The following is a 24,248-nucleotide window of genomic DNA, read 5'->3' on the forward strand; positions in this document are numbered from 1 at the left end:
AGGTCGCAGGTAAAACCCTGTTTTTAAATCTAGGTTCCCTCTAAATCTTAATCTTTTATCATTTAGGTTATGACAAAAAACCTAACACTCATCCTTAACTTCAAACATTGCTATTCATCCCATTGACTCACCACTGACTGAGTGAGTGAGTGAGTGAGTGAGTGAGTGAGTTGGGTTTAACGCCGCTTTTAACAGTATTCCAGTTATATCACGGCGTGTCAGATTAATGTGGGAGGAAAGCCTGAAGTGATGCAGGTCTCAGACGTTTACCACTTCGGTGAAACCCACGAGCACGGGTATGGTGCTGACAAACCTAGAAACATAATCGGGGCGAATTGGGATTCAAACCCACAATCATAGGATTCTGGCGTGCCCAAGGGACGCAACTCTGCACAGCAAACCCCGCGCCTTAGACGACTGGGCCACCCGTGCCCCCTGACTCACCACTGAGATAAAGACCTATCCCTTGTGATGTTGTCATGGAATCAACTGTGTGTACTTACATCCTTTAACCTCATGATTTCTTTCATTTTGTCTCCTACTCTTTCTTCCGCCCTCTGTCGTTTTCTTTCTTCTTCGACTATATGTGACTTTAATGTCTCTAGTTCTTTACGGTCTTCCTCCATTTTCCCAGTTGCAAGACCTTTGCTTTGTAACATTTCTAAAAGTTTCTTAATACTTTCATCTCTAGCAGACAGAGTCTGTTTTTGTGTGTCTATCCTGAGTTCCATCTCGTCTATGGTTCTACGCAGTATAACAATTTCCTTCTTCATGCGGGCCTTGTCCTTCTTCATGGTGTCGAACTCCCCCACATCCACCAGGCTTTGCTCCTTGCCGGAACTACTCACTTCCAGGTCGTGCAGCACCCCTACATGTTTCTGTAACAGACAGTAGACCATGGTCAGTGCAACCACTGCTACAACATAATCTCATAAAAGTGACAAAACCATTTACATTGTAATACATCTCTGCTAGATCTCTGTAATTGTACCATTCTGACAAAATCATAAGTATAGGCTTATGAATCACTATCAAATAGTGAGGATACCATGTGTTTGTAAAAAAAGGTAAGTCTATTCTGCCCATCACAAACACATGCAAAGGCAAGTCAATTGAAACCTTGATCAAACAACTTTTGGGCAGGAATCATATGAATCTGAAATTTTTGTAGAAGGGGCATGCTCAATTGTACCTCAAAGCTGTGAAATGGAGAGTGAGTGAGTGAGTGAGTTGTGTTTAACACCGCTTTTAACATTATTCCAGTTATATCACGGCGTGTCAGCTTAATGTGGGAGGACCGCACAAAGTGATGCAGGTCTGAGACGTTTACCACTTCAGTGAATCCCACGAGCACAGGTATGGTGCTGACAAACCTAGAAACATAATTGGGGCGAACCGGGATTCGAACCCGTAATCATAGGTTTCTGGCGTGCCCAAGGGACGCAACTCTGCACAGCGAATCACAGCGCCTTTGATGACTGGGCCACCCGCGCCCCCGTGAAATGGAGAGACCAAAGGCTGGAGCTGGTGGAATATTGTCGACTACCGTATTTTCTTGTGTATAGTGCACACCTGAGTATAATGTGCACCCCCCTCTAGCGGATTCAGTATTTTGGAAAAAAAATAATTGAATATTATGTGCAGAAAAAAATTACACCGTACCCCTTCAGCTAATTCCGGTAAACAAACGGGTGATGAGAAACTTGGTCAGTACAAATTTGAAATTAGAGATAAAAAAATCACCCGACATGTTGATTTACCGTTTAAATTGTATTTTTTGTTCTTCTAAGCATTGTTTTACATCCAGGGATTAAGATTACCTTGTGTATTTTCTCATAAACTAAGCTGGAAACAGCAATCGGTGATACCATATAATCTAGTGGTCGAAAAAACAGAATTGTCTTGAAACGAACATGTCTGAATTTCCTGAATTTATGCCCCTCGACCGCACATATGAGGCACATGAATATCGCCATTTTCCTACCGAAATAACTGCACAACCGGACATACCATACCAAAGGGCCATAACTCTTATAATTGAATCCTCTTTTCAATACAAACCTGTACGACTGGTATTTCATTTTAACTTCTTACCATTAGGCTCGGTATTAAAAATACATATGAGAAAAAGATAATCTCATTTTACTTTACTTTCATTATTTTTCATGGGATCCCCCCCCACCCCCCAACCCCCACACACGCACACATACACACACAAATGAATATCCTAACAGGAACAGATTTTTACGTCAGTAGGCACAAGTCTAAGAATAGTGACATATCAGCTGGGAATAGAAACAAACCTTCCTTCTTCTCACAATGTCAATACTGCCCAAGGCAGTTTAACAAGAAAAGGATTACATAGATCAGCATGATCAATGGACCTTCCACTATATTTACACCCTTCAAGTGAAGCCTGCTTGAGCTAATGAAATAATTTTGATCTCTGCAGCATCCTCATTGCAATACAGAACAGTGTCAACAACCTGACAATATTGAAACTGAAAACGGTGAATGCTCACAACACAGAATCAATAACATCCTTACCAAGCTTGATGAATATATATTGAAAAGTTTGCAGTTGGATCCAAGAAAGTGCCCTTTCTATTGATCTTGACCGTTGATGCCTAATCTCACAAAACAAAACGCACAGCCCACATCACCAGAATTTAACACCATGAAAGTCAACACATGTAGGGAAGAGTGAGTGAGTGAGTGAGTATGGTTTTACGCCGCTTTTAGCAATATTCCAGCAATATCACGGCGGGGGACACCAGAAATGGGCTTCACACAGTGTACCCATGTTGGGAATCGAACCCGGGTCTTCGGCGTGACGAGCTAACGCTTTAACCACTAGGCTACCCGACCAACCCCATGTAGGGAAGAGATGGACATCCAACAACCAAGCTTTAATCATGTTAATGTCACACAGGGCAAGTTGAGTTGAGTTGAGTTGAGTTGAGTTGAGTTGAGTTGAGTTGAGTTGAGTTGAGTTGAGTTGAGTTGAGTTGAGTTGAGTTGAGTTGAGTTGAGTTGAGTTGAGTTGAGTTGAGTTGAGTTGAGTTGAGGTGAGGTGAGGTGAGGTGAGGTGAGGTGAAATGGGGTTTAACATTCATGATTGCACTTATATATCATACTGCGACTTGAGTGTCTGTGAGTGTCTGTGAGTGTCAGTGTGTGTGTGTGTCAGTGCGTGTGTGTGTCAGTGTGTGTGTGTGTGTGTGTGTGTGTGTGTGTGTGTGTGTGTGTGTGTGTGTGTGTGTGTCTGTCTGTCTGTCTGTGTCTATACACTAGTTATGGGACTAGCCTACTGAGAAAACATGCCGCAGTTTAACATGGATACCCCATATACAGATACATCATACTGACTCTGAGCCGACCAGTTCTTATTATATCCCCTAAATACCAATACCAAGCAGGGTAACCAGCAGTACCATCTCTCAACACCTTTTGGTATGACGCGGCCGGGGATCGAACCACCGACCTTCCGCTCTGAGGGCAGACACTCTACAGGGCAATGAGATCTTCAGATACATAAAATATGAATCACTGGCCATGGAGATTCACCCAAGATTCAACTGTCTACAAGGGTCTAGCTGACATTCATCTGAGGCCAGACAATCATCTTGGCATTCTGGCTGATGCTGTTTTGGCCAGAGGGCCCATAAAGAATCGCTACATGTAACTGGTATAGCAGTAGCCTTGTCAGTATATCTGTTGTTTTGTCTCCCTGACAGAGTATAATCTGTCAGTCTTCCAGATGCCCACAGATACTTCAATTACTACCACTGCGTTCTGTGGCCAATTTGTCCAAAAAGTGCACTGAATCTAAATTTTCTGATTGACTCCTTTCCTTGTAATAAAAATAAGACCTTAATTTCCTGTTTTGGAACAAAATTGATTAGTGACCTTGAAGTTAATAGTAAATCTGCACAGTGTTCAAAAGATCCGTCAACCAATCCGTTCTACAGTGTTACATAGACTACAATGAGCATCCTAATCCTTCACTCAAAGCTTGGCAAGTCAAACTTACCTGTAGCGTCATGACCTTAAACTGTTTTTATGAAGTAAACCCTGTTAGTCTGGACATTAGCTTTTACAACAAAGTCATCTGGAATCAGTCTGTGCCCAAAACCTTTGAGTCTTCTAGCTCACTCTTGGCTTCTAGCTCACTCTTGGCATCATTTTTCTGATTTTACTGTTACAATATGAATTATTATTAGCTTAGTTGACTAGACCGAACAGAATTGTACCAGACTTTGGCTTCGGGCTAGCGGCTGCAGTCGCAGGCTGCGGAATAACAAGTTTCTGGATTAAAAATTAAGGGTAACAAAGTAATGTCACTTTGTATGAATGCAAGCGTTCCAGGCAGTAATTGTGTGGTAGGTGGGGCTTCCTGATTAAAGTGCTCATAAGTAACAAGGTTTCACTGTATGTCTACTTCACTATGGTTGAGACACCTTTGGACCTTTGGGATTCCAAGCTACAATTTATCCCTGTCACCTCTTGCACCCCTTGCTTTGGTTGGGATGGGGCTGTCAATTTATCACTGGTCATGGGAGGAAGATTCTGCAGTAATGTTGCCCTACCAAACACCTGTCTCCTAACTAGACCTCTGCTGAAGACCAGTTGTCCTACCTACTACCTGGGACTTCTAGTTACCTACCTTGGACTTCTATCTATCTAGGGACCCGTGAAGATCCCGTGAATAGGTCTTCAGCAACCCATGCTTGCCGTAAAAGGCAACTATGCTTGCCGTAAGAGGCAACTAACGGGATCGGGTGGTCAGGCTCTCTGACTTGGTTGATGCATGTCATCGATCCCAATTGCGTGGATCGATGCTCATGATATCAATCACTGGATTGTCTGGTCCAGACTATTATTTACAGACCACCATCATATAGCTGGAATATTGCTGAGTGCGGCGTTAAACAACAAACCAACCAACTTCTATCTAGCACCTGCTTACCTTAGCACAGACCTGTTTACCTACCTAGGACTTCTATCTAGGACCTGTTTACCTACCTAGGACTTCTATCTAGGACCTGTTTACCTACCTAGGACTTCTATCTAGGAGCTTTTTACCTACCTAGGACTTCTATCTATGTTTACCTACCTAGGACTTCTGCTGGACAGTAGCGATTGATGCTCCCAAAGCATTGGTTGGTCTTACTCTGACAGATGCTGGCATAATATATATGGAAGAAATATTTGATGAAACTGTTTGTAAGAGCCACTTCACTGTTCAGTTTAGTCAACAACAACAAAATTAAATCTTATCACTCCAACAAAGTCTCTATATTTTTGCCTCACTCTAACGACAAATGATATAGATATGGTTCTTACAGATATGGAACACTAAACTAGTCCAGTTGGATTATTTATAAGCTTTAGTATGTCAATACATTTTTGTTTAAATCCAGCATACCATATACAGTCAAGTCCCGTTAATCCGAATATGTTTTCTTATCATGCACCTATAAAGTTTAACACAAAACTACTGTTACGAACTGTATGACTGATTCAAATTACATTTTAAAGCATCGTCTGGAATGGAAGTCACCAATTTCAAACTAGTGCCACAATGTTAAGGAAACCTGGTTTCTTAGTGGCTAATGTCAACTTCCTGTTAGTAATATTATTGGTCGGTCAAAGTTCACGAAAGGTCGTTCTGACGTGACCTGTAATGGGATGTCCTCAGCAGTTATGAGAAATTGTATCCAATTTTAATGAGATTGAGGTAATCCAGGCATGTGAATAATCCTGTTTTGTTTAATTTAAGCAGTAATTTTTTATTGGTAAGCAAGTTAATCTCTGCAGCCGTTGAAATATGCCGACTCGTCTCTCATCAAAACAAGGGGCTGTGTACTCGGGGGCAGATGATCACTGTTTCAGATTAACGAGACTGATTAATAAGTGATTTCAGCAATTTGTTGCAATTTAAGTGCATCGGAGTCGGAGTGCGGGACTGTCGGATTAACGGGTCTAAATAGCACTGAATAATCGGTTCCCATCATTAGTGTCGGATAAAGCCGAGTGTCGGATTAACAAGACTTAACTGTATTAGTTGTAAGACTAAAAAAGCTGTATGAACGTAGCTGAATGACACTAAAATTCAAGGCCTTTTCAAGCCAGTATGAACATTGATAGACAGATGAACTATCAATGAGAAGATGTTTCAAACTACCTTCATTGCCTTGGGTGAACATCAAATATCCTACCTGCTGAAACCTTAAATTATCGATCACTTATACAAATGACAAAGGCCATTTCGTATTTGTTCTGGAATGTGCGTGAAATAACTGACTTAACATGAATGTACTTCAGATTGATCACCTCAGTGAACAGTGACATTTATTAAATCTCTCAACCAAACAAAACACTTCATAACAGGAACAGTCCTACACATTCCAAATTACATTTTACACTTAACCACTTAAGCTAAATTGCATGTAGGATGTATTGCAGCTGTTGAGTGCTGTGTGGACTGATCCACAAGTAGGGTTAGGGGTAGGAGCAGGCAGGGGTGGGAGCAGGCTGGGGGTGGGGGAGGACAGAGGCAAGATGTTAGGGGTGAGAGGACAGAGGTGGGGTGTTTGGGGTGGTAGAGGACACAGGTGGGGTGTTAGGGGTAGGAGAGGTCAGTGGTGGGATGTTAGGAGTGGGAGAGGACAGGGTTGGGATGTTAGGGGTGAGAGAGGACAGAGGTGGGATGTTAGGAATGGGAGAGGACAGGGTTGGGATGTTAGGGGTGGGAGAGGACAGGGTTGGGATGTTAGGGGTGGGAGAGGACAGGGTTGGGATGTTAGGGGTGAGAGAGGACAGAGGTGGGATGTTAGGAATGGGAGAGGACAGAGGTGGGTTGTTAGGGATGGAAGAGGACAGGGTTGGGATGTTAGGGGTGGGAGAGGACAGAGGTGGGTTGATAGGGGTGGGAGAGAACAAGGGTGGGATGTTAGGGGTCGGAGAGGACAGGGTTGGGATGTTAGGGGTGGGAGAGGACAGGGTTGGGATGTTAGGGGTGAGAGAGGACAGAGGTGGGATGTTAGGAATGGGAGAGGACAGAGGTGGGTTGTTAGGGGTGGAAGAGGACAGGGTTGGGATGTTAGGGGTGGAAGAGGACAGAGGTGGGTTGATAGGGGTGGGAGAGGACACAGGTGGGGTGTTAGGGGAAGGAGAGGTCAGTGGTGGGATGTTAGGGGTGGAAGAGGACAGGGTTGGGATGTTAGGGGTGGGAGAGGACAGGGTTGGGATGTTAGGGGTGGGAGAGGACAGGGTTGGGATGTTAGGGGTGAGAGAGGACAGAGGTGGGATGTTAGGAATGGGAGAGGACAGAGGTGGGTTGTTAGGGGTGGAAGAGGACAGGGTTGGGATGTTAGGGGTGGGAGAGGACAGAGGTGGGTTGATAGGGGTGGGAGAGAACAAGGGTGGGATGTTAGGGGTGGGAGAGGACAGGGTTGGGATGTTAGGGGTGGGAGAGGACAGGGTTGGGATGTTAGGGGTGAGAGAGGACAGAGGTGGGATGTTAGGAATGGGAGAGGACAGAGGTGGGTTGTTAGGGGTGGAAGAGGACAGGGTTGGGATGTTAGGGGTGGAAGAGGACAGAGGTGGGTTGATAGGGGTGGGAGAGGACACAGGTGGGGTGTTAGGGGAAGGAGAGGTCAGTGGTGGGATGTTAGGGGTGGAAGAGGACAGGGTTGGGATGTTAGGGGTGGGAGAGGACAGAGGTGGGTTGATAGGGGTGGGAGAGAACAAGGGTGGGATGTTAGGGGTGGGAGAGGACAGGGTTGGGATGTTAGGGGTGGGAGAGGACAGGGTGGGATGTTAGGGGTGGAAGAGGACAGGGTTGGGATGTTAGGGGTGGAAGAGGACAGAGGTGGGTTGATAGGGGTGGGAGAGAACAAGGGTGGGATGTTAGGGGTGGGAGAGGACAGGGTTGGGATGTTAGGGGTGGGAGAGGACAGGGTTGGGATGTTAGGGGTGAGAGAGGACAGAGGTGGGATGTTAGGAATGGGAGAGGACAGAGGTGGGTTGTTAGGGGTGGAAGAGGACAGGGTTGGGATGTTAGGGGTGGAAGAGGACAGAGGTGGGTTGATAGGAGTGGGAGAGAACAAGGGTGGGATGTTAGGGGTGGGAGAGGACAGGGTTGGGATGTTAGGGGTGGGAGAGGACAGGGTTGGGATGTTAGGGGTGGGAGAGAACAAGGGTGGGATGTTAAGGGTGGCGGACAAGGGTGGGTTGGGTTGTTAGGTGTGGGAGAGGACAGAGGTGGGGTGTTAGGGGTGGGAGAGGACAAGGGTGGGATGTTGGGGGTGGGAGAGAACAAGGGTGGGGTGTTAGGGGTGGGAGAGAACAAGGGTGGGGTGTTGGGGGTGGGAGAAAACAAGGGTTCGGATGTTAGAAGTGGCAGACAAGGGTGGGTTGGGTTGTTAGGGGTGGTAGAGGACAGAGGCAGGTTGTTAGGGATGGGAGAGAACAAGGGTGGGGTGTTCGGGGTGGGAGAGAACAAGGGTGGGGTGTTGGGGGTTAAGCAGTAGCCAGTAATGGTGTGGGGATGTGCAGAAAATTGCAGATTCAATATGTCAGCACCATGCACCATTTCAGTTGTCTGCACTGATGCTTGCAATATTTCCAGATGAATACCTCTGCCATTACATAAAAATCAATGGAAAGACTGTCACAATTTTAGCGCTGCTTATCAATGCTACTTTTTTTTCAGAAGCTGCTAGACTGTCCTGCCATGCATAATAATGCCTCATAATCAGTACAAGTTTCCGGTTTGTCAAATTGTATTTTTGCTTTTACGTCTACCATTTGGTCCTGTCTTCTGGTCCTCTTGGTTGCTACATCATATTACAGCTGTCATACTTGTAGCAGTCTAATTTTTAATTCATATTTTAAACTTTTTCAGTAATTGACATCCAAAAGATCAAAATCAAAATGGCTTACCCTGAACACAAATAAAACGTGCAGTCTAGAGAAAGCTAAATTCTGACATAAATGAGTGAGTGAGTCGAGTTGAATGCCGCTTTCAACAGTATTCCAGTTATATCACTGAAGGTATGCCTAATGTGGGATGAAATTCCCAAGAGATGAAGGTCTCAGACGTTTACCACTTTGGTGAAACCCACGAGCACGGGTATGGTGCTGACATGAATTGAACCCACGATCAAGGTTTCTGGCCTGCCCAAGGGATGCAACTCTGCACAGCAAAGTCTCTTAAATAATATCACTAATAAACAAGCTTTACATTAGGTCATTATGAAACAAAATAAACCTTTCACATGTCATAACATCATCCTTAAAAATATATTTCAACATGCTGACACGAGCGCCATTTCTTTTCCAAAGTAAATAAGAGAAAAAAGGTCTACTAATTCAATGTTCTTTTTAAAAAAATCTAAAAGAGGCCAAAGAACATGATGCACTGATCATCCCAGAGAAGCCATTCCAATGATGGAAGAATGTCAAACAAACACCCAACACATCTTTGCATTCAAAAATATTGATGACCAAAGTAATTGAGCTTGACAAAAGAGGCTCCATCTGTCAACACACAAGTAGTGCTCCTAATCATGTCTGGTGTGGAAACCCAAGAGAGTGTTTACTGTGCACCTACTCCATACTATCTCCATGGTCACTACCCAGTTACCAGCCCTGGTCACTGATTGACCTCAGACTGGCCATCCTAAACTGGCCATCTGGCCACTTGGGGTCAGGAATGTGTAGCAGACAGATGGACATCCCATGTGCATTGTGAGTATGTGGCCAGGAATGAGGGCTGTAGGCTAATAGTTTGGGCAGATTTGGTAGACTCATCACTACTGCCAGGGCTCCAAATACCTTTGTCCCACCTATGAGTATTTACCCACCGGTTCTCATTTACATTGGGTCTTGATAGTGTTTTGGAGCATTCAAAATATGTTTACTCCCTTGGTGCAATCTATTTTGTATTTCCACATCAATGAGTAGACAGTTTCTAAAAAAATAATTCTGCTTTAAATACTGCTTCAGGTGACTTCTAATTAAAATCTATCTGTCAATGTGCTGCCAAGTGTGTCACGTGTTGCATAAACTTGTGATAGTAATATACATGTCTAATTAACAATAAGCAAAACATAGTGCCCTTTTCGTGCATTATTAACAGCAGTAAAGTTCATGAATGTGGAATGCCTACATCCAATCAGTAAATAAATATATGGAAAGAAGCAGCTGATCTAGAGCTCTATACTGAAGGAACAGCAGAAAAAAATAATCATTTTCTTCCTGAAAACATCTGTCATAATGTAAAGAAGCAGACAGGAGAGGCAAGACTCTTCATATTCTGGGGCAGCTGGGACGGGCTGCTTCTCGGAAGCCTTCATTATTTACACAGAACAGCAGGATATTTTTTCCTGCCCTTTTTGCTTATTATGATAACATAAGAGGTATCATCTGGCTAGTTAATACATTAATAGGAACCTCTGCTAGTATATAGACTTGGAACAGCTCAGTTTTAAGATACTGGTTCTGATTTAGGCTTGAACAAGTTTCGTGTACAAAGGTAATTTAACTTATCACTTATTCAAAGCAGATTAATCACATCCACATGGCCAATTCACAAGTATAAACACAAGGAGCAGTGGACCTTTGAAACTAGCTGGGGAACGTGTGGAGTCATACTGATGGTGAGGGATTCAATTAGTTTCAATGTACACTTAATGTTGCTTGCTTTTCTGCATCTAATTCTTTTGATGCAACATGTGAATTAAGTAAGTTGCTGAATTGAAGTCTAGCTACATGCAAAATGGCTGTAAGAAGTCGGCCATGCAAGTGAGTTATTCTGGAAATGTTTGAGTATGTATCGAGGCAAAGGGGGCCGTTTGTATCATGATGTCTTAGTGCCTTGTCCCTCCACTGCTGATTAAGTTACATGTGATTTAATAGAAGGAACTATGGTCTTCAAGTCGATAAGACTAGTGTCGCTTTGTTTAAGCTTGAGTGAAGGAAAAGTGGGAAAATAACAGAAAGCAAAACTGCTTTTTTAAGTTTATAAGATGCGCTGAAAAAAACAAACAAATCAATCCTCATGTGTCTCATATCTTTGATTTGTAGTATATCAACAGTCCAAAGTCCAGGTCTAGTAAAATTCCTTTTGGTCCAGTGAACAGTCAAATAGGGTACATACATTAACACAAAAATAAACTGAAAAAATGACATCAAATGACATTTGTTTTTTTTGCACAGATTGATATATGCACAAAAATGTATTTAATGCTTAATGTTCATTATTTCCATTCCGATATCATAAGGCTGTAAATGAAGAAATTGTCTTGGAAGTCAAATTACTATAGTACATGGTCCCTCCAATATTTGTAAGTTGTCCTCTTCCACTAATGTCCACACATACCAGTCTCGGTGCATCTGTGCAAAATGTGCATTTAAACATCTAGATTCTATGCCATGTGTTGTCTTCAGAAACTGAAACAAAGATTCTGGTGAGAAAAGAGAGCTCTTCACCATTTGCATTCTTTGAATAAAATGCTTTCAAAGTTCAGGGAATTTTCAATTGTTGATTGAAGAAATGAGGCCTGGCTTTCAACATTGGGAGTACTTAGTGTAGTGAAGCATAAGACTCTACACTGAAATATTAATAACGGTCCTTTGGCAAATCAATTCATATAATTTGTACAGCGAGATGACAACTTTTGGATTGCAGGAATACTAGCAATAGTGATCACTAATAACAAATTCAATTCATGAAGAGATATGGTTCGATTCACCGAATACGCGAGGGAATCGTAACAGCCCTAACTAGCATGTAACACAAAGGCAGCTTTGGTACTTCATTTTACCAACATTTGGGCATCACATTCTGGGGTATGACGACTCACAACATTTACAAGACTGGGAGTTGGACACTTATCTATCCCATCATCTCTTTCAACTTCTTCTAGAGCTTCAGGTAGTCGGAACCACACAGCTCCATGAAGATCCGGATTATGATTGTCTTCAGCAACCTATGTTGGTCGCAAGAGGTGACGAACAGAATCAGTTGGTCAAGCTTGCTGATGCATGTCATCATATCCCAATTGTGTAGATCGATGCCCTTGACGTCACTCATTGGATTGTCTGGTCAAGACGAGTATTTACAGACCGACGTCACATAGCTGGAATATTGCTAAGCGAGGCATTAAACAAACAAAGAAAACACTGGGACACGGATCTGTCACTTCATCGGTCTGAGTTGTTTCAAAATTATCCACAAGAGGAAGTCCGAACCATACAAACGATGGTATATATATATCCAAAGCTGACCTATTTATGCACAAGAATGGGTTTTCAAGGCACATGTAGACATCCAACCTAATCATAAGATTATGTTTTCAGGATGTGTGTGTGTAGATGCAAGGGAATACGATAGGGTACAAGCATGCCGGACTGGTGTGGGATGTCCGAGGGCTCTACAGGTTGCAGGTAGGGCAGCTGGACCAGACACTACAAATGTCAGAGTTTCAAGCAGGGAGGGATGAATGTGCTTCCACTTCCTCTCAACTACGCCTGCTGGCAGAAGTGCTATGTGTACCTCACACGCCATACATACTACATACACATGATATACAGTTAGCATCTGTGGGGGCATGGAGAGGCAGGCAGGGACTCAAGCTTGTTCTACAAGAGTCGACATCCGGCAAAACATGTTGTCTACTTGTTTATTACTTGCACATGCAGGTCTTTAAAAAGTTCCTGGCATTGTTTTGCCATCTTCATCTATTAGTTGGCATCCCTCAGAAGTTCAGTTCTTATTGTACAAGCTAGGAATCACTTTCCCCTCCATTGGTAAGGGCAACTTTAACAGGATGTTAGCACTGCTGTTTTAAATACCTTTAAGTCTGAGAGTGACAACAGCAGTAGTGTAAAGACCATATTATGGAAGAAGGACCTTGGCACCCACCGTTTCACAAAAAATATTAGCGCTAAGAGTAAGACCGCAGTAAATCTTTGTGAAAGTATGGGAGTTACGATCATCTTAGTGCTACAATGGCTTTGTGGAACAGGGCCCTGGGCACAGTTCCACAAAGCAACCTTAGTGCAACAACTTTCAAAAGTCAAATGTTAAAGTAGGGGAGTTACGATCATCTTAGCGCTAAGGTCCCTTTGTGGAATGGTCCTAAACTAGTCATATACAATACTTTTGACAAGACAATACTCACTTCCCAAAGCGCCAATATTAGCAAAATAAACCAGCGGGGCAAATATATCACTAGAATGGTGTTTGGGCACAATGGTCAAAGACAGACTGTTCATATTAATAACCAAAACTGAACATCATGTAACATCTTATTAGTTTGGTCAAGCAAAACATGGATCATTGGATGTTTCTAGATATCCTTGCAGATGAGAGATGAAATGGTCTTCATCTCAAAGTTCATTCGATCTGCTTGTACCCATTAGTTGGTGATACAACAGAACCATTATTTGTTGGCATGTTTCTTTGTAAACATTTCCAAGTTCAGCATGGCTAGTGGTCAAATAGCCTTTGATGGCAGTATTGACTGATGTACCTTGCTATGGATTTGGATCTGTGGTTTCAAAAGAGCTATTTACAGAATTTGGTCTGTCAATATCTTTTGAAATTATCATCCATAAACCTATCCAAAACTGTCTGGTTTCATTGGTCAGAATGCAGTGTCAGAGTAAGAAGCGTCTTTCCGTTTAGTTCTGTCATCCTCTCATGAAGACACTGTCGAAACTGGAATGCCACAATTGCAGAGGCACGCTTGTTTTTTGTGTTTTAAAACTTTCAACTTAAACTCTCAAACCTGTATTTACGACACAACAAACCAAATATCTAAAACATGCAATGACATAAGATTGAATTTTACAAATAGCAGAGCTAATAACCTTAGAATATGTAACACTGAACATGATAAACCTTTGATGCTAAACATCTCAATGTTTCATAGAAGTGTCTACACCTACCCAGACAATTTCACAACACTCTCCAATGAGCACAGGAAAGAAGAGTTTGGCATGACATATGTACTGTCAACTATAAGTTTGTTACATTATGTACACGTTCTGCTGGACCATACTGTCCAGGTATGCCACAGTGAAGATTTCAGTGCACTGCTTGCTAATAAACTAATGGACAATCCACAGACATAGTATAAGACCAGAGTCCTATATCACTAATAAATTACACTGATTAAACAGGTTTAATTTAAACTTTCTGCACAGGGAGTTGGGCAGGGTTCTGTTCCATAAAGCAATCTTTGCTCTATAGGGTGAGTGAGTGAGTCAATTGAATTTCACCTCACTCTAAGCAATATTCCAACCACATAATGAAAGAGATATCAGACTTTGGCTTTGCTCATTGTACCTGTGTAGGAAAGCAAACCCAAGACCTCGTCATAATCAACCAGAGCCTTAACCACTAGGCTACTCCACTCTCCACTTCAAGACTTGACAAATAGACCGCCTTGTGGAACAGCGTCATCGGATTTAGACAACTGGCCAGAACAGACATGTGACTGTGACAAGAAACGGAATATGAATCAGACAATGGAATCCCTACACTCAATCCTTAAGGACAAGTTCCCCAACGCAAGACTTGCTATCTGCGGCATCCCTCCAAGGCTAAATGAACAGGGCCTCAAGTACAACAAACACATCTGGAACTTAAATGATCTTATAGAGAGTTTGTGTACCAGATTCAAAATTGAATACATTCCGGTTGACTTCCATTTCTGTGATAAAAATAACTGTATCAAGACATACTTATATGTAGATAGTGTCCACCCCAACAAAATTGGATCTGCTGTCATTGGTAGATCAATGAAATTGTTCATCTACAAACAGAATCAGAGTGTGCCAGAAGAAGTCACCACAACTCAGGTCACTTCAAAGTAAGATTTCTACAGTCTGTGATCAGACCCCCACCCCTGCAGAACCCACAAGTCAATCTGTGGGCAGGTATGGCCAACCAGGTTCATCATTATCAGCCCCAAATGTGGACACCAATCTACAGAAATTTCCACAGCAAAATACAGCACCAGCATCTCCGACCCCAACGAGCCATCCCACCCAACCCATGCCATGGGCACAACCACCCTGGCATAGCACGGTGCCACCCCCACCACCGGGATACCCCCAAAGACTACCAGTACCACCATATTGGATGTTTAATCCCTTAATGACTCACATGACCAGAGCCTTGGCTGGATCACCATTTATGTGGAATCCCTGGGTACCCCATGGAGGTTCTTCATATTAAGGGCATCAGGTGCCTATAGTATTGTGATATGACATTAATGTTATGTGAAATATAAACACTGTTAGATGTTGTAAACAGTGTAGAGCCTAGGTCACTTTCTAAGGTATGTAACATTAGCAGTGACATGTATATAATCCATTATTATTACCACTTTATTTGTTGTATATAGTGTATCTATGTAGCTACATGTGCTTGCCCAAGTGTGTTTACTTGATTTATGCATAGTGCCCCTTTCCTGAAATATGTCACAACTAATATCTTTTGGTTTTTGGAATATACAAGGTATTAGTGGTACTAAGCAGTCTAGTGATTTTCTGCAGTCCCTTGAATACCCTGACTTCATAGGTCTCACTGAATGTTGGTTTCGACAGAAAGAGGTAGAAGCTGAAATATTTAGCAATAGCTTTAAAGACTATAATATGATATGCAACCCGAGGTTAAAAAGCTCCCATAGTAGATATGACAGAACTAGAGGTGGCACAGCCCTAATGTACAAGAAAACATTTGAATCTTCATTAGAAGTCCTCGATCGGGAAGACGGAGACATGCTGTGGATAAAGATCAATGGGAAAAAAATCAAATCTTGCCAACGATATCTACATAGGTATCATCTATATCCCACCAGAGAACTCCACTATATGGAGAAGTAAACAATATGATCCATTTGTTGTTCTGGAACAGAAGCTTGCACTGTATGGCTCAAAAGGCTTTCTAGTGGTGGGAGGTGACTTCAATGCCAGGACTGGGAGCCTGGGTGACCTGCTGCCTAATCATGAAGAAGACAAATCTCCCTTACCACCTACAATGGATACGCCAAACTTGCCCCTCATCAGGAACAACACCGATTGTATTGTCAACAAGTTTGGCAGGGAATTAGTACAAACATGTATCAACACAAACACTTGTATTCTTAACGGTAGAATCATTGGTGACATATTTGGCCATTACACATCCTACCAATATAACGGATGTAGTACTGTGGACTATGTTATTACAAAGTGTGAGGATTACACCATGTTCAACAGGCTGAAGGTCCATCCACTCACCCACATGTCGGATCACTGTTCAATACTGGTCAACATTAGCTGTCCCTTAATATCAGAAGAGAAGAATTCAAGACCTCATCCTTCTAAGATAAAAGCAGAGAGAATCTTCAAACTTGTATGGAAGTCAGAGACAGGAGCCATGGAAAAACTTCGTTCATCACACTCCCGTTCACTGGCCGACTACTTCCTCATGTCCCCCAAAAGTGATGTGGACTCAGCAACAGCAGACCTCACAAATATTTTGTTAAATGCAACGAAAGGTACAGTGAAGCTTGTTCAAGTGAAACGGAAGACAAAAAGGAAAAATAAATGGTTTAACTCAAGTTGTAAAGCACTAAAACAGGCTATGCTCTCAGCGTGGATGGATCACAAACAGTTCCCACTTAATAGAGCGTTACAAAAGAAATTCTATGAGGCCAGGAAGAAATATAAGAAAGGAAGGAATTGGGCAACTAAGAAGTACCATGAGACCCTACTAGAAAAACTGGATCACCTTTCCACAACTGATTCCCAAGCTCACAGGGAAAAGGGAAGAGAATCATGACAATATACCCAAAGAAGAATGGGAGAACCATTTCACTCAACTAAATACTGAGGTCCGTGACAGTACAGGATTCCACAAATATGTGACAAAATCAGTATCAGACTGTGGAAATAGCACTATATCATCTAATTTCCATCTCAACAAACCTATTGCAGCAGATGAATTATGCCAGGCTATCCGGAAACTGAAGAAGGGAAAATCTGGGGGCCCTGACCTGGTGCTTAACGAAATGATCCTGTGTTCCTCCTCTATTCTTATAGATCACTACCTTAAACTCTTCAACACCATCTTAGATGCTGGCACTTTCCCCTCACAATGGAGATCGTCATACATCGTACCTGTCCACAAGAAAGGGGATCTTAATGATGTTAACAACTACAGAGGCATAGCTCTCGGTAGCTGTCTCTCAAAACTGTTTTTATCAATACTTAATACAAGAATTACCAAACATATGGACTTGAAGAAACACTATGACACAAGCCAGGCAGGATTCAGGAGCAACCACAGAACAACTGACAATATGTTTATACTTAGAACAATCATACAGAAGTACAGGCAGTCCAAGAAAAAACTATATACTTGCTTTGTGGATTTTAGCAAGGCATTTGACTCGGTGTGGCGGGAGGGACTCCACTATAAACTGATAAAATATGGCATCACAGGAAATATCCTGAATGTTTTAAACAGCATGTATTCAAACGTCTCCTACATCATCAAGACCCAGGATGGCGTCACTCGTCCTGTCAAATCCAACATTGGTGTCAAGCAAGGTTGTGTCTGTAGCCCAAACCTATTCAATATCTACATTAATGACCTAAAGGACTACTTGTCAACTAATGATACTGCTGCCCCATCGCTAGACGGCGTCCCTTTAACACACTTACTATTTGCTGATGACCTGCTACTGCTGTCACAGTCAGCAAAATGTCTCCAGACCAGCATAAATACTTTATGCAGATTTACAGAGGACTGGAAATTAAAAGTTAATATATCAAAAACAAAAATAATTATATTTGGCGGTTCCAAGAGTGACCAGAAACTTCATTTTAAGTTAGGGACAGCGTCACTAGAAATCGGTGAATCATACACCTACCTTGGGGTAATATTTCATCAAAACGGTTCTTTCAAGAGTGCAATCTCAACCTTGAAAGGAAAGGCTATGCGGGCTTGGTTCAAAATTCAACACAGCCTGACAACAAATACCCATTTATCCATAGAAGTCTTACTACGACTCTACCATGCCCTAGTGGTTCCAATAGCAACCTACGGTTCTGAAATCTGGGTCTGTCAGCTGTTTAAATCTACTTCTGATCCACTGATAAACTGGCACAGACAACAATGTAACAGTACCTCCATCAAAGTCGCGAAGGGTCTCCTCAGCATTCCAAAAAGAAGCAGCAACATTGGTTCCCTTAGTGAGTTAGGTATCTACCCATTATCTCTCCAAATCTATATCAACATGTTCAAGTACTATATACGTCTTGGTAACATGGATCGTGGTAGACTGCTCTATGCAGCTTTTCAGGAGGACAAGAAACTAACTAATTCCTGGTTTTCACACATCGAGTGTCTTCTCCAAAGTGTGATATCTGAAGGTCCCCATCGAAACAATACCACCACTCAGCAATTTTCCAAAAGCCTGATATCAAAGTTTGAAGATTTTTATCTCATTGAAACTGACCAGATTCCAACCGGTGTAAACCATATAAGCTGCGACATCTGGGGCAGATAAATGACAAATATGGATTAAAAGATTACCTCACAACTGTAAAGAATACAAGTTACAGAAGGGCCCTTACCAAGCTCCGACTGAGTCTTCACAGCCTGGAAATTGAGAGGGGGAGATACTCCAACACCCCAGTTGAAAATAGGTTCTGTCCGCACTGTGACTGCCATTCCGTGGAGGATGAAGAACACTTCCTGCTTTCATGCCCACTATATACGGGCCACAAAGTTTTAAAAAATTCAAAGGAGCCACTTGGCTCCTAAATCTTTTTTTCAAGGAGCCAAATAGAATTTCAAGGAGCCAAGGCAAAATGTAAGGAGCCAAAAGTAATGACTTGTAATTTAACTGAGCTTCTGCATAACAAAACACACAAAAATCCATTAGTTTGAATAATCAGTTTTATATCATGAACAACAACTGTTGTTGAAGCTTTTGAGTTTTTCAGACAAACAAGCTTTAGAACATTGTGTCAGTAACATCATCTGACAGTTTAACGGTGCCAGTTGCAGGTTTTGGTTCATCGAACGTGTCGACAGACGATGAAACTTCCGTGTCAGCTTCGCCATTCAAAGCATTCCGTATTTTCTTGAGTATACTGCGCATTATCTTCCAAAAAAAACCACAGCTGTGTAGAAGGGGGTGCGCATTATACACGAATTAATGAGTTTTGATGTTTTTCCCCCATGGAAAGACATTACCGTGAGCACGTAACACCGGAAATACCATGTCAACAAATCCATACTGAAGTACGCAAATTAATCATGTAATTACACTGTCTGACTATACAAAGTGTTCTTTGTATATCTGGACTTATGTTTGTAACTTATTTCATTAATTTTATTCAAAATTACTTTTAATATTGTTTTAATTAATTTCGGCGAAATCGTGTGTGAAGCGATCGGAAGATCGCACAACTAACCGTTATTGACAGAAACCACGGTCAGATTACAGCTATTGACGCCTTGAAACGAACTTTAGTTGACAGAGAATGGATACATATGTCATAAATGCCATACTTTGACTCGTTAAAAGTCATATTTGTTTTTGTTGGACGATTCCATGTCAACACGTAATTCTCGCGATCACGTGCGCGGGAGCCTTGACGGTGACTGGTCAGACTGGTTCCATGTAAAACCATGTAATACCCGGTAATAGCAATCAGCTGCTTCGCTTAGGGTTATTATTATTTCAAATATGTTTAGTAAAAGCTGCATCTAAATTAACAAGATATTGGAATATATTATTCCTGATAAAAAAATAGTTTCAGATACAATTATTGCCGATCCTTGCATTAAAACCCTGTAAAGTTATATCATTGGGTGTGTCTTGACTGAATCACCGGTAAATTCCAAGAAAATGTGTGTACAGCTGATTGCTGTGTCCGGCTTAGTTTACAAGAAGATACACATGGTAATCTTAATCCCTGGATATAAATCAATGCCTAGCAGAACAAAAAATACAATTTAAACGGTAAATCAACATGTCTGGTGATTTTCTCTCTAAAATCTCGAATTTGTACTGACAAAGTTTCTCATCACCCGTTCGTTTGCCGGACTTCGCTAAAGGGGTAGATATATCTACGGTGTAATTTTTTTTCTGCGCTTGAAAGATCTATCTATGAATCCGCTAGAGAGGGGTGCGCACTATACTTAAGAAAATATGGTATACATCATTTGCCGATTGACAATGATTTGTTGTTGTTTTGACTTGCGCAAATATGGAAAAATTCTTCGTGTTTTTGAATGGCGAAACGACCGCCACAGCTGTCACCTGGGCGGATGTCGTACAGGGCATGCGTGGGTACTAAACTCTTAATATCGTTAGTGCATTACTTAATAACGGAAAGTGCTTCCTTCATTCCAGGTATGGAGCTTCATATCGAAAGCGAAAACAGTACACATGGCCTAGCAGTGATCTAGTCGATGTTATTATGTTCTGATATCGATTTTTTTCACTGAAGTTACCGCACTTATATTAAAAACGATCTTTTTTAATATCTAATGACAAGAGATATTTAGTCGCCAAACTTAATTAAAGACAAGGAGCCAATTGGCGACTGACATGAAAATACCAGTCGCAAAATACAAAACTAGATCGCCATGGCGACCAATTTAGTCGCAACTTTGTGGCCTGCCTCTTAAAACACTTTATGAATCCACCAAAAGAATGGTCAAGTCTTGTTGCCCGGACTATATACCACATGTTCAAGCTGAGGCCATAAGAAAATTCTATTATATTCAATCCAATTAAGTGTACGCTGCCAGCAATAACCTAATATACATAAATGTTTATATGATGTAAATGAAATAATGCCTCTATACATAATGTACATCATATACATATACCTGTCATATCTATAATTATATACATGTTCATATGTAGATAGTCTGTACCCTGCCCTATGAGGGTGTTCAGTACAATAAAATTCTATTCTATTCTATTCTATTCACCATCTGGCCTTCACACCATGAGCTGAGTGAGATCCAACCTAATAACTGAAAACCTTGTAAAACTTATTTGCTTTCAGCTTCACCTGCATAACACAGCTGCTGCCAATAACACTACAAGCTGGAGGCCAACTGCCCAGTGACTTGGTCGGCAAGGGCGAAATGTTATGTGATACAGTTGCATTTACATTCAATTTACAAGAGCCATATCAAGATTACCAGAATGATGGACCTCCTGTAGCCATCATGTGGCTCTCATTCCAACCTCATGCATGTAACCAGAAATCCTTTGGTAATTTTCTCATGTGTCTGATCTACATAAAATAACCTCAAATTCTCCCAATTTTATCACAATAAATTAGATTTGGTTAATCCACCAAAAAGCAATATACCGTATTCGACGTAATAAGCGCCCCGCTCTAATAAGCGCCCACAGCGATATTTGCTAATATATTGGCTAGTGAACAATCCCAATCAGCACCCCTTCCGATTGATCCATGTACACAAGACTTATTTATTCGTGAATAATACACACTCGTGTGTTATATCACCCTTAATTATGGGCAATTAAATTCTTGAAAAATATATCTGTCGTATGTAAACATTTCAGGCTGTTAGCATAAACCACAAAATTTACGATCTTTCAACTCAAAATAATATTCTAATAAGCGCCCCCTATTTCTAATTTTGAGAGCGCCCTGGGCGCTTATTACGTTGAATACGGTATGTTGATATTGACCATTGTCCTTATCATATAACTGACCTGTATTCAATTGATAACTCTCATAATAATCAGTCGATCAATAATTCTAGACTGGTCATGTGACCTTCAGGGTTCAATCCAGGAATATTCTGACATGATGAAATATCAGAGGTAAACCCATACAGCACAATGTTAAAATGCCCCATTGTATTTGAAAATGAGGGTCTTTTTTTAAATTTAGGGGCTAAAAGCACAAGGCCCCATACTAGAATTATCCCTGGACCTTTAACCTACTCAACATTTAGCAATTTCTCTGGTTAATATCAAACTTGCCCTGTTTTCTTAAGGGGCTATCGATAATTTGACATTTGTGGAAGTTATTGTCCAGGAATGAACCATGATGGTGGGATGTACATCGTGCCATTAGCTCTATATTTTGAAAACATCAAAAATTAATTTTTGTTAGTGCATCTCTTTCACCACCTATCAAAGTGTGTCCCACATACACGTGCGGATTATTCCAACATGGCACAGATTTCCCTAGCATACAGACAATCTCAGCCACAGAAGATATTTTGTTTCACTAATAACAGTCAACTAATCCATTTTACAGAACTAAATCACTTCTTACAACTCATATTGCCATCCGTATCCAAACATCACCATATTAGCCTTCTTAATGTGGCTTAGCTTCCCTAAATAAAGCAAACAGCGCAGCCGTCTGAGCCAGCCAACCTTCTCAATCACCGAATCCTACAGCACACTGCCATATTTCTGATTACTTCCTAATCCAAGTCTTGTGGCCACGGCGATATCAAACATGATTCTAACTGAAGATCTTAAGATGAGAGCTGCATACAGACAACCTTGATGGCAGGACCTTGTCAAGGAGTAGGTCTGATGTCCACCACTGACGCTATCATCAGCACTCCAGGGGTTGGACATCTATGTGATTAACCCTTATTACAAGTGTCCTACTCCCAGTGCAATAATTACAGGATGATGGGAGATGCTGCTAGTGATTTACACTTTGTTCAGTGTAGGGAGTGTAGGACTATCTGGCCAGTCTGAGGATGTGTATGAGATTGCTGCAGGTGACAGCGCCCTAATAAAATGATGAACAGTTTGATTTGTACTCTCAGAAACCTGGAGACCAGAGGTCCTGAATCACCAACTTTCTCATTAACTTCGAATTTGACCTGCTGATTGGAGTCTGGACAAAGTGAATGACACTTCAGTGTCCCTGAAACAATGGTGAATCCTAGTACTGAATCATACTGCAGTGGTCTGCCAACAGGTAACCCTGGTAGGATGAGGCAGGGAAGCATCAACCAGGCTGAATACCAGTTGTCTCTCTTTTAGCAGGTACTGCCAATCACATTTGGGACCAATTGGTGAAACTAGTTTAGGGTCATTTTCAGCAGAGCTCAGTCTTAAAACAATGTCTGTTTTTGTATATCACTGCACTCAGCAATATTCCAGCTGTATGACAGCAGTCTGTAAATAATCAAGTCTGGATCAGACAATCCAGTGATTGACATCATGAGAATCGATGAGCATTAATAGCTAAGCCTTCTAGATTTCAAGAAACTTTACCAGAAAAAATATGGATTTGTGGCGTTCGTCACAGACAGCTATGATTTATAGCTGATGGCATTCAACTTTTGTTGTATCCATTTCATTTGACTTGGTAAAATTTTCTGTTTCAGATAACTTGATAACTGGGAAATCTCGAGGGCACAGAGGATTATAATTCTTGTCCTTGACAACATCCAGTATTCTGCTCATACACAAACTAACGTATCAATATTTCAGCTTCCAGAACATCACTGATTTCATGCCAGAAATTGATCTGTTCCAAGTGAATATTTTTCCAACATGTGAAATAAATCTGTCACAGACATCAAGTACAGACCACCTGAGTATACTAGATATTTTTCAAAAACCACAATCATCAATACATTCAGCTCTCTGAACACCATGGAAACCGAACCCAGAAGTATACAGTTTAGAGACCTAAAACATGTAAAATCAAAGCCAGTCTGACTGCTGACAAGGAAAAATTATTTTTTTGTGAAAAAATTAAAATTTACCATGCCTGTTTCCTAGCCGATCAGAAATTTTACCTATTCCTCAAAACAATGGTAACAAAGAGACAATCTTAAATAGTTTTCACAAATGAACTTTCACTGTTTCAGTGTAATGGTAATTGCTGGTAATTTACAAAACTTAACCCTCTTTGTCTACTGGATCAGCAGCAAGTATGACATTATTGTCTTACAATAGCAATCTTGACCAAACCTCCATCTACATTTATGAATAAATACTGTCAAAAACAGAATGATGTCTTAGTGTGTTTGTTATGGCAAGAGGCTGGGACGTTCCTAACCTTGCTGGTTAAGTTATAGGACCAGCAAAGTACTGAATATCATATTTTTAAGTGCTGCCTGTCTAATGAACTGGTTAATTTATAACCGAACGGCAACATTGACTTAGCTTGACAGATTTTACCTCAACAACATGATG

General features: G+C 41.5%; 1 protein-coding gene and 1 long non-coding RNA gene across 2 annotated transcripts in view; one reads left to right on the plus strand and one right to left on the minus strand.

The window, feature by feature from the left end:
* LOC124136294 (ERC protein 2-like) overlaps nt 1-24,248 on the minus strand; it is a 66,938-nt gene that overhangs the window by 24,700 nt on the left and 17,990 nt on the right. Inside the window, exon 2 of the mRNA XM_048396899.1 lies at nt 504-878. Coding sequence (XP_048252856.1) covers nt 504-878 — 375 coding nt within the window. The remainder of the gene's footprint in view (nt 1-503; nt 879-24,248) is intronic.
* On the plus strand, nt 9,715-23,448 carry LOC125381001. Its single transcript, XR_007221586.1, has 3 exons — nt 9,715-9,756; nt 21,100-21,311; nt 23,432-23,448. It is a non-coding gene; the product is annotated as an uncharacterized LOC125381001 (long non-coding RNA).

This window comes from Haliotis rufescens, unplaced genomic scaffold, assembly GCF_023055435.1.
Source record: "Haliotis rufescens isolate VD_foot unplaced genomic scaffold, xgHalRufe1.0.p SCAF_16, whole genome shotgun sequence".
Taxonomy (NCBI): domain Eukaryota; kingdom Metazoa; phylum Mollusca; class Gastropoda; order Lepetellida; family Haliotidae; genus Haliotis; species Haliotis rufescens.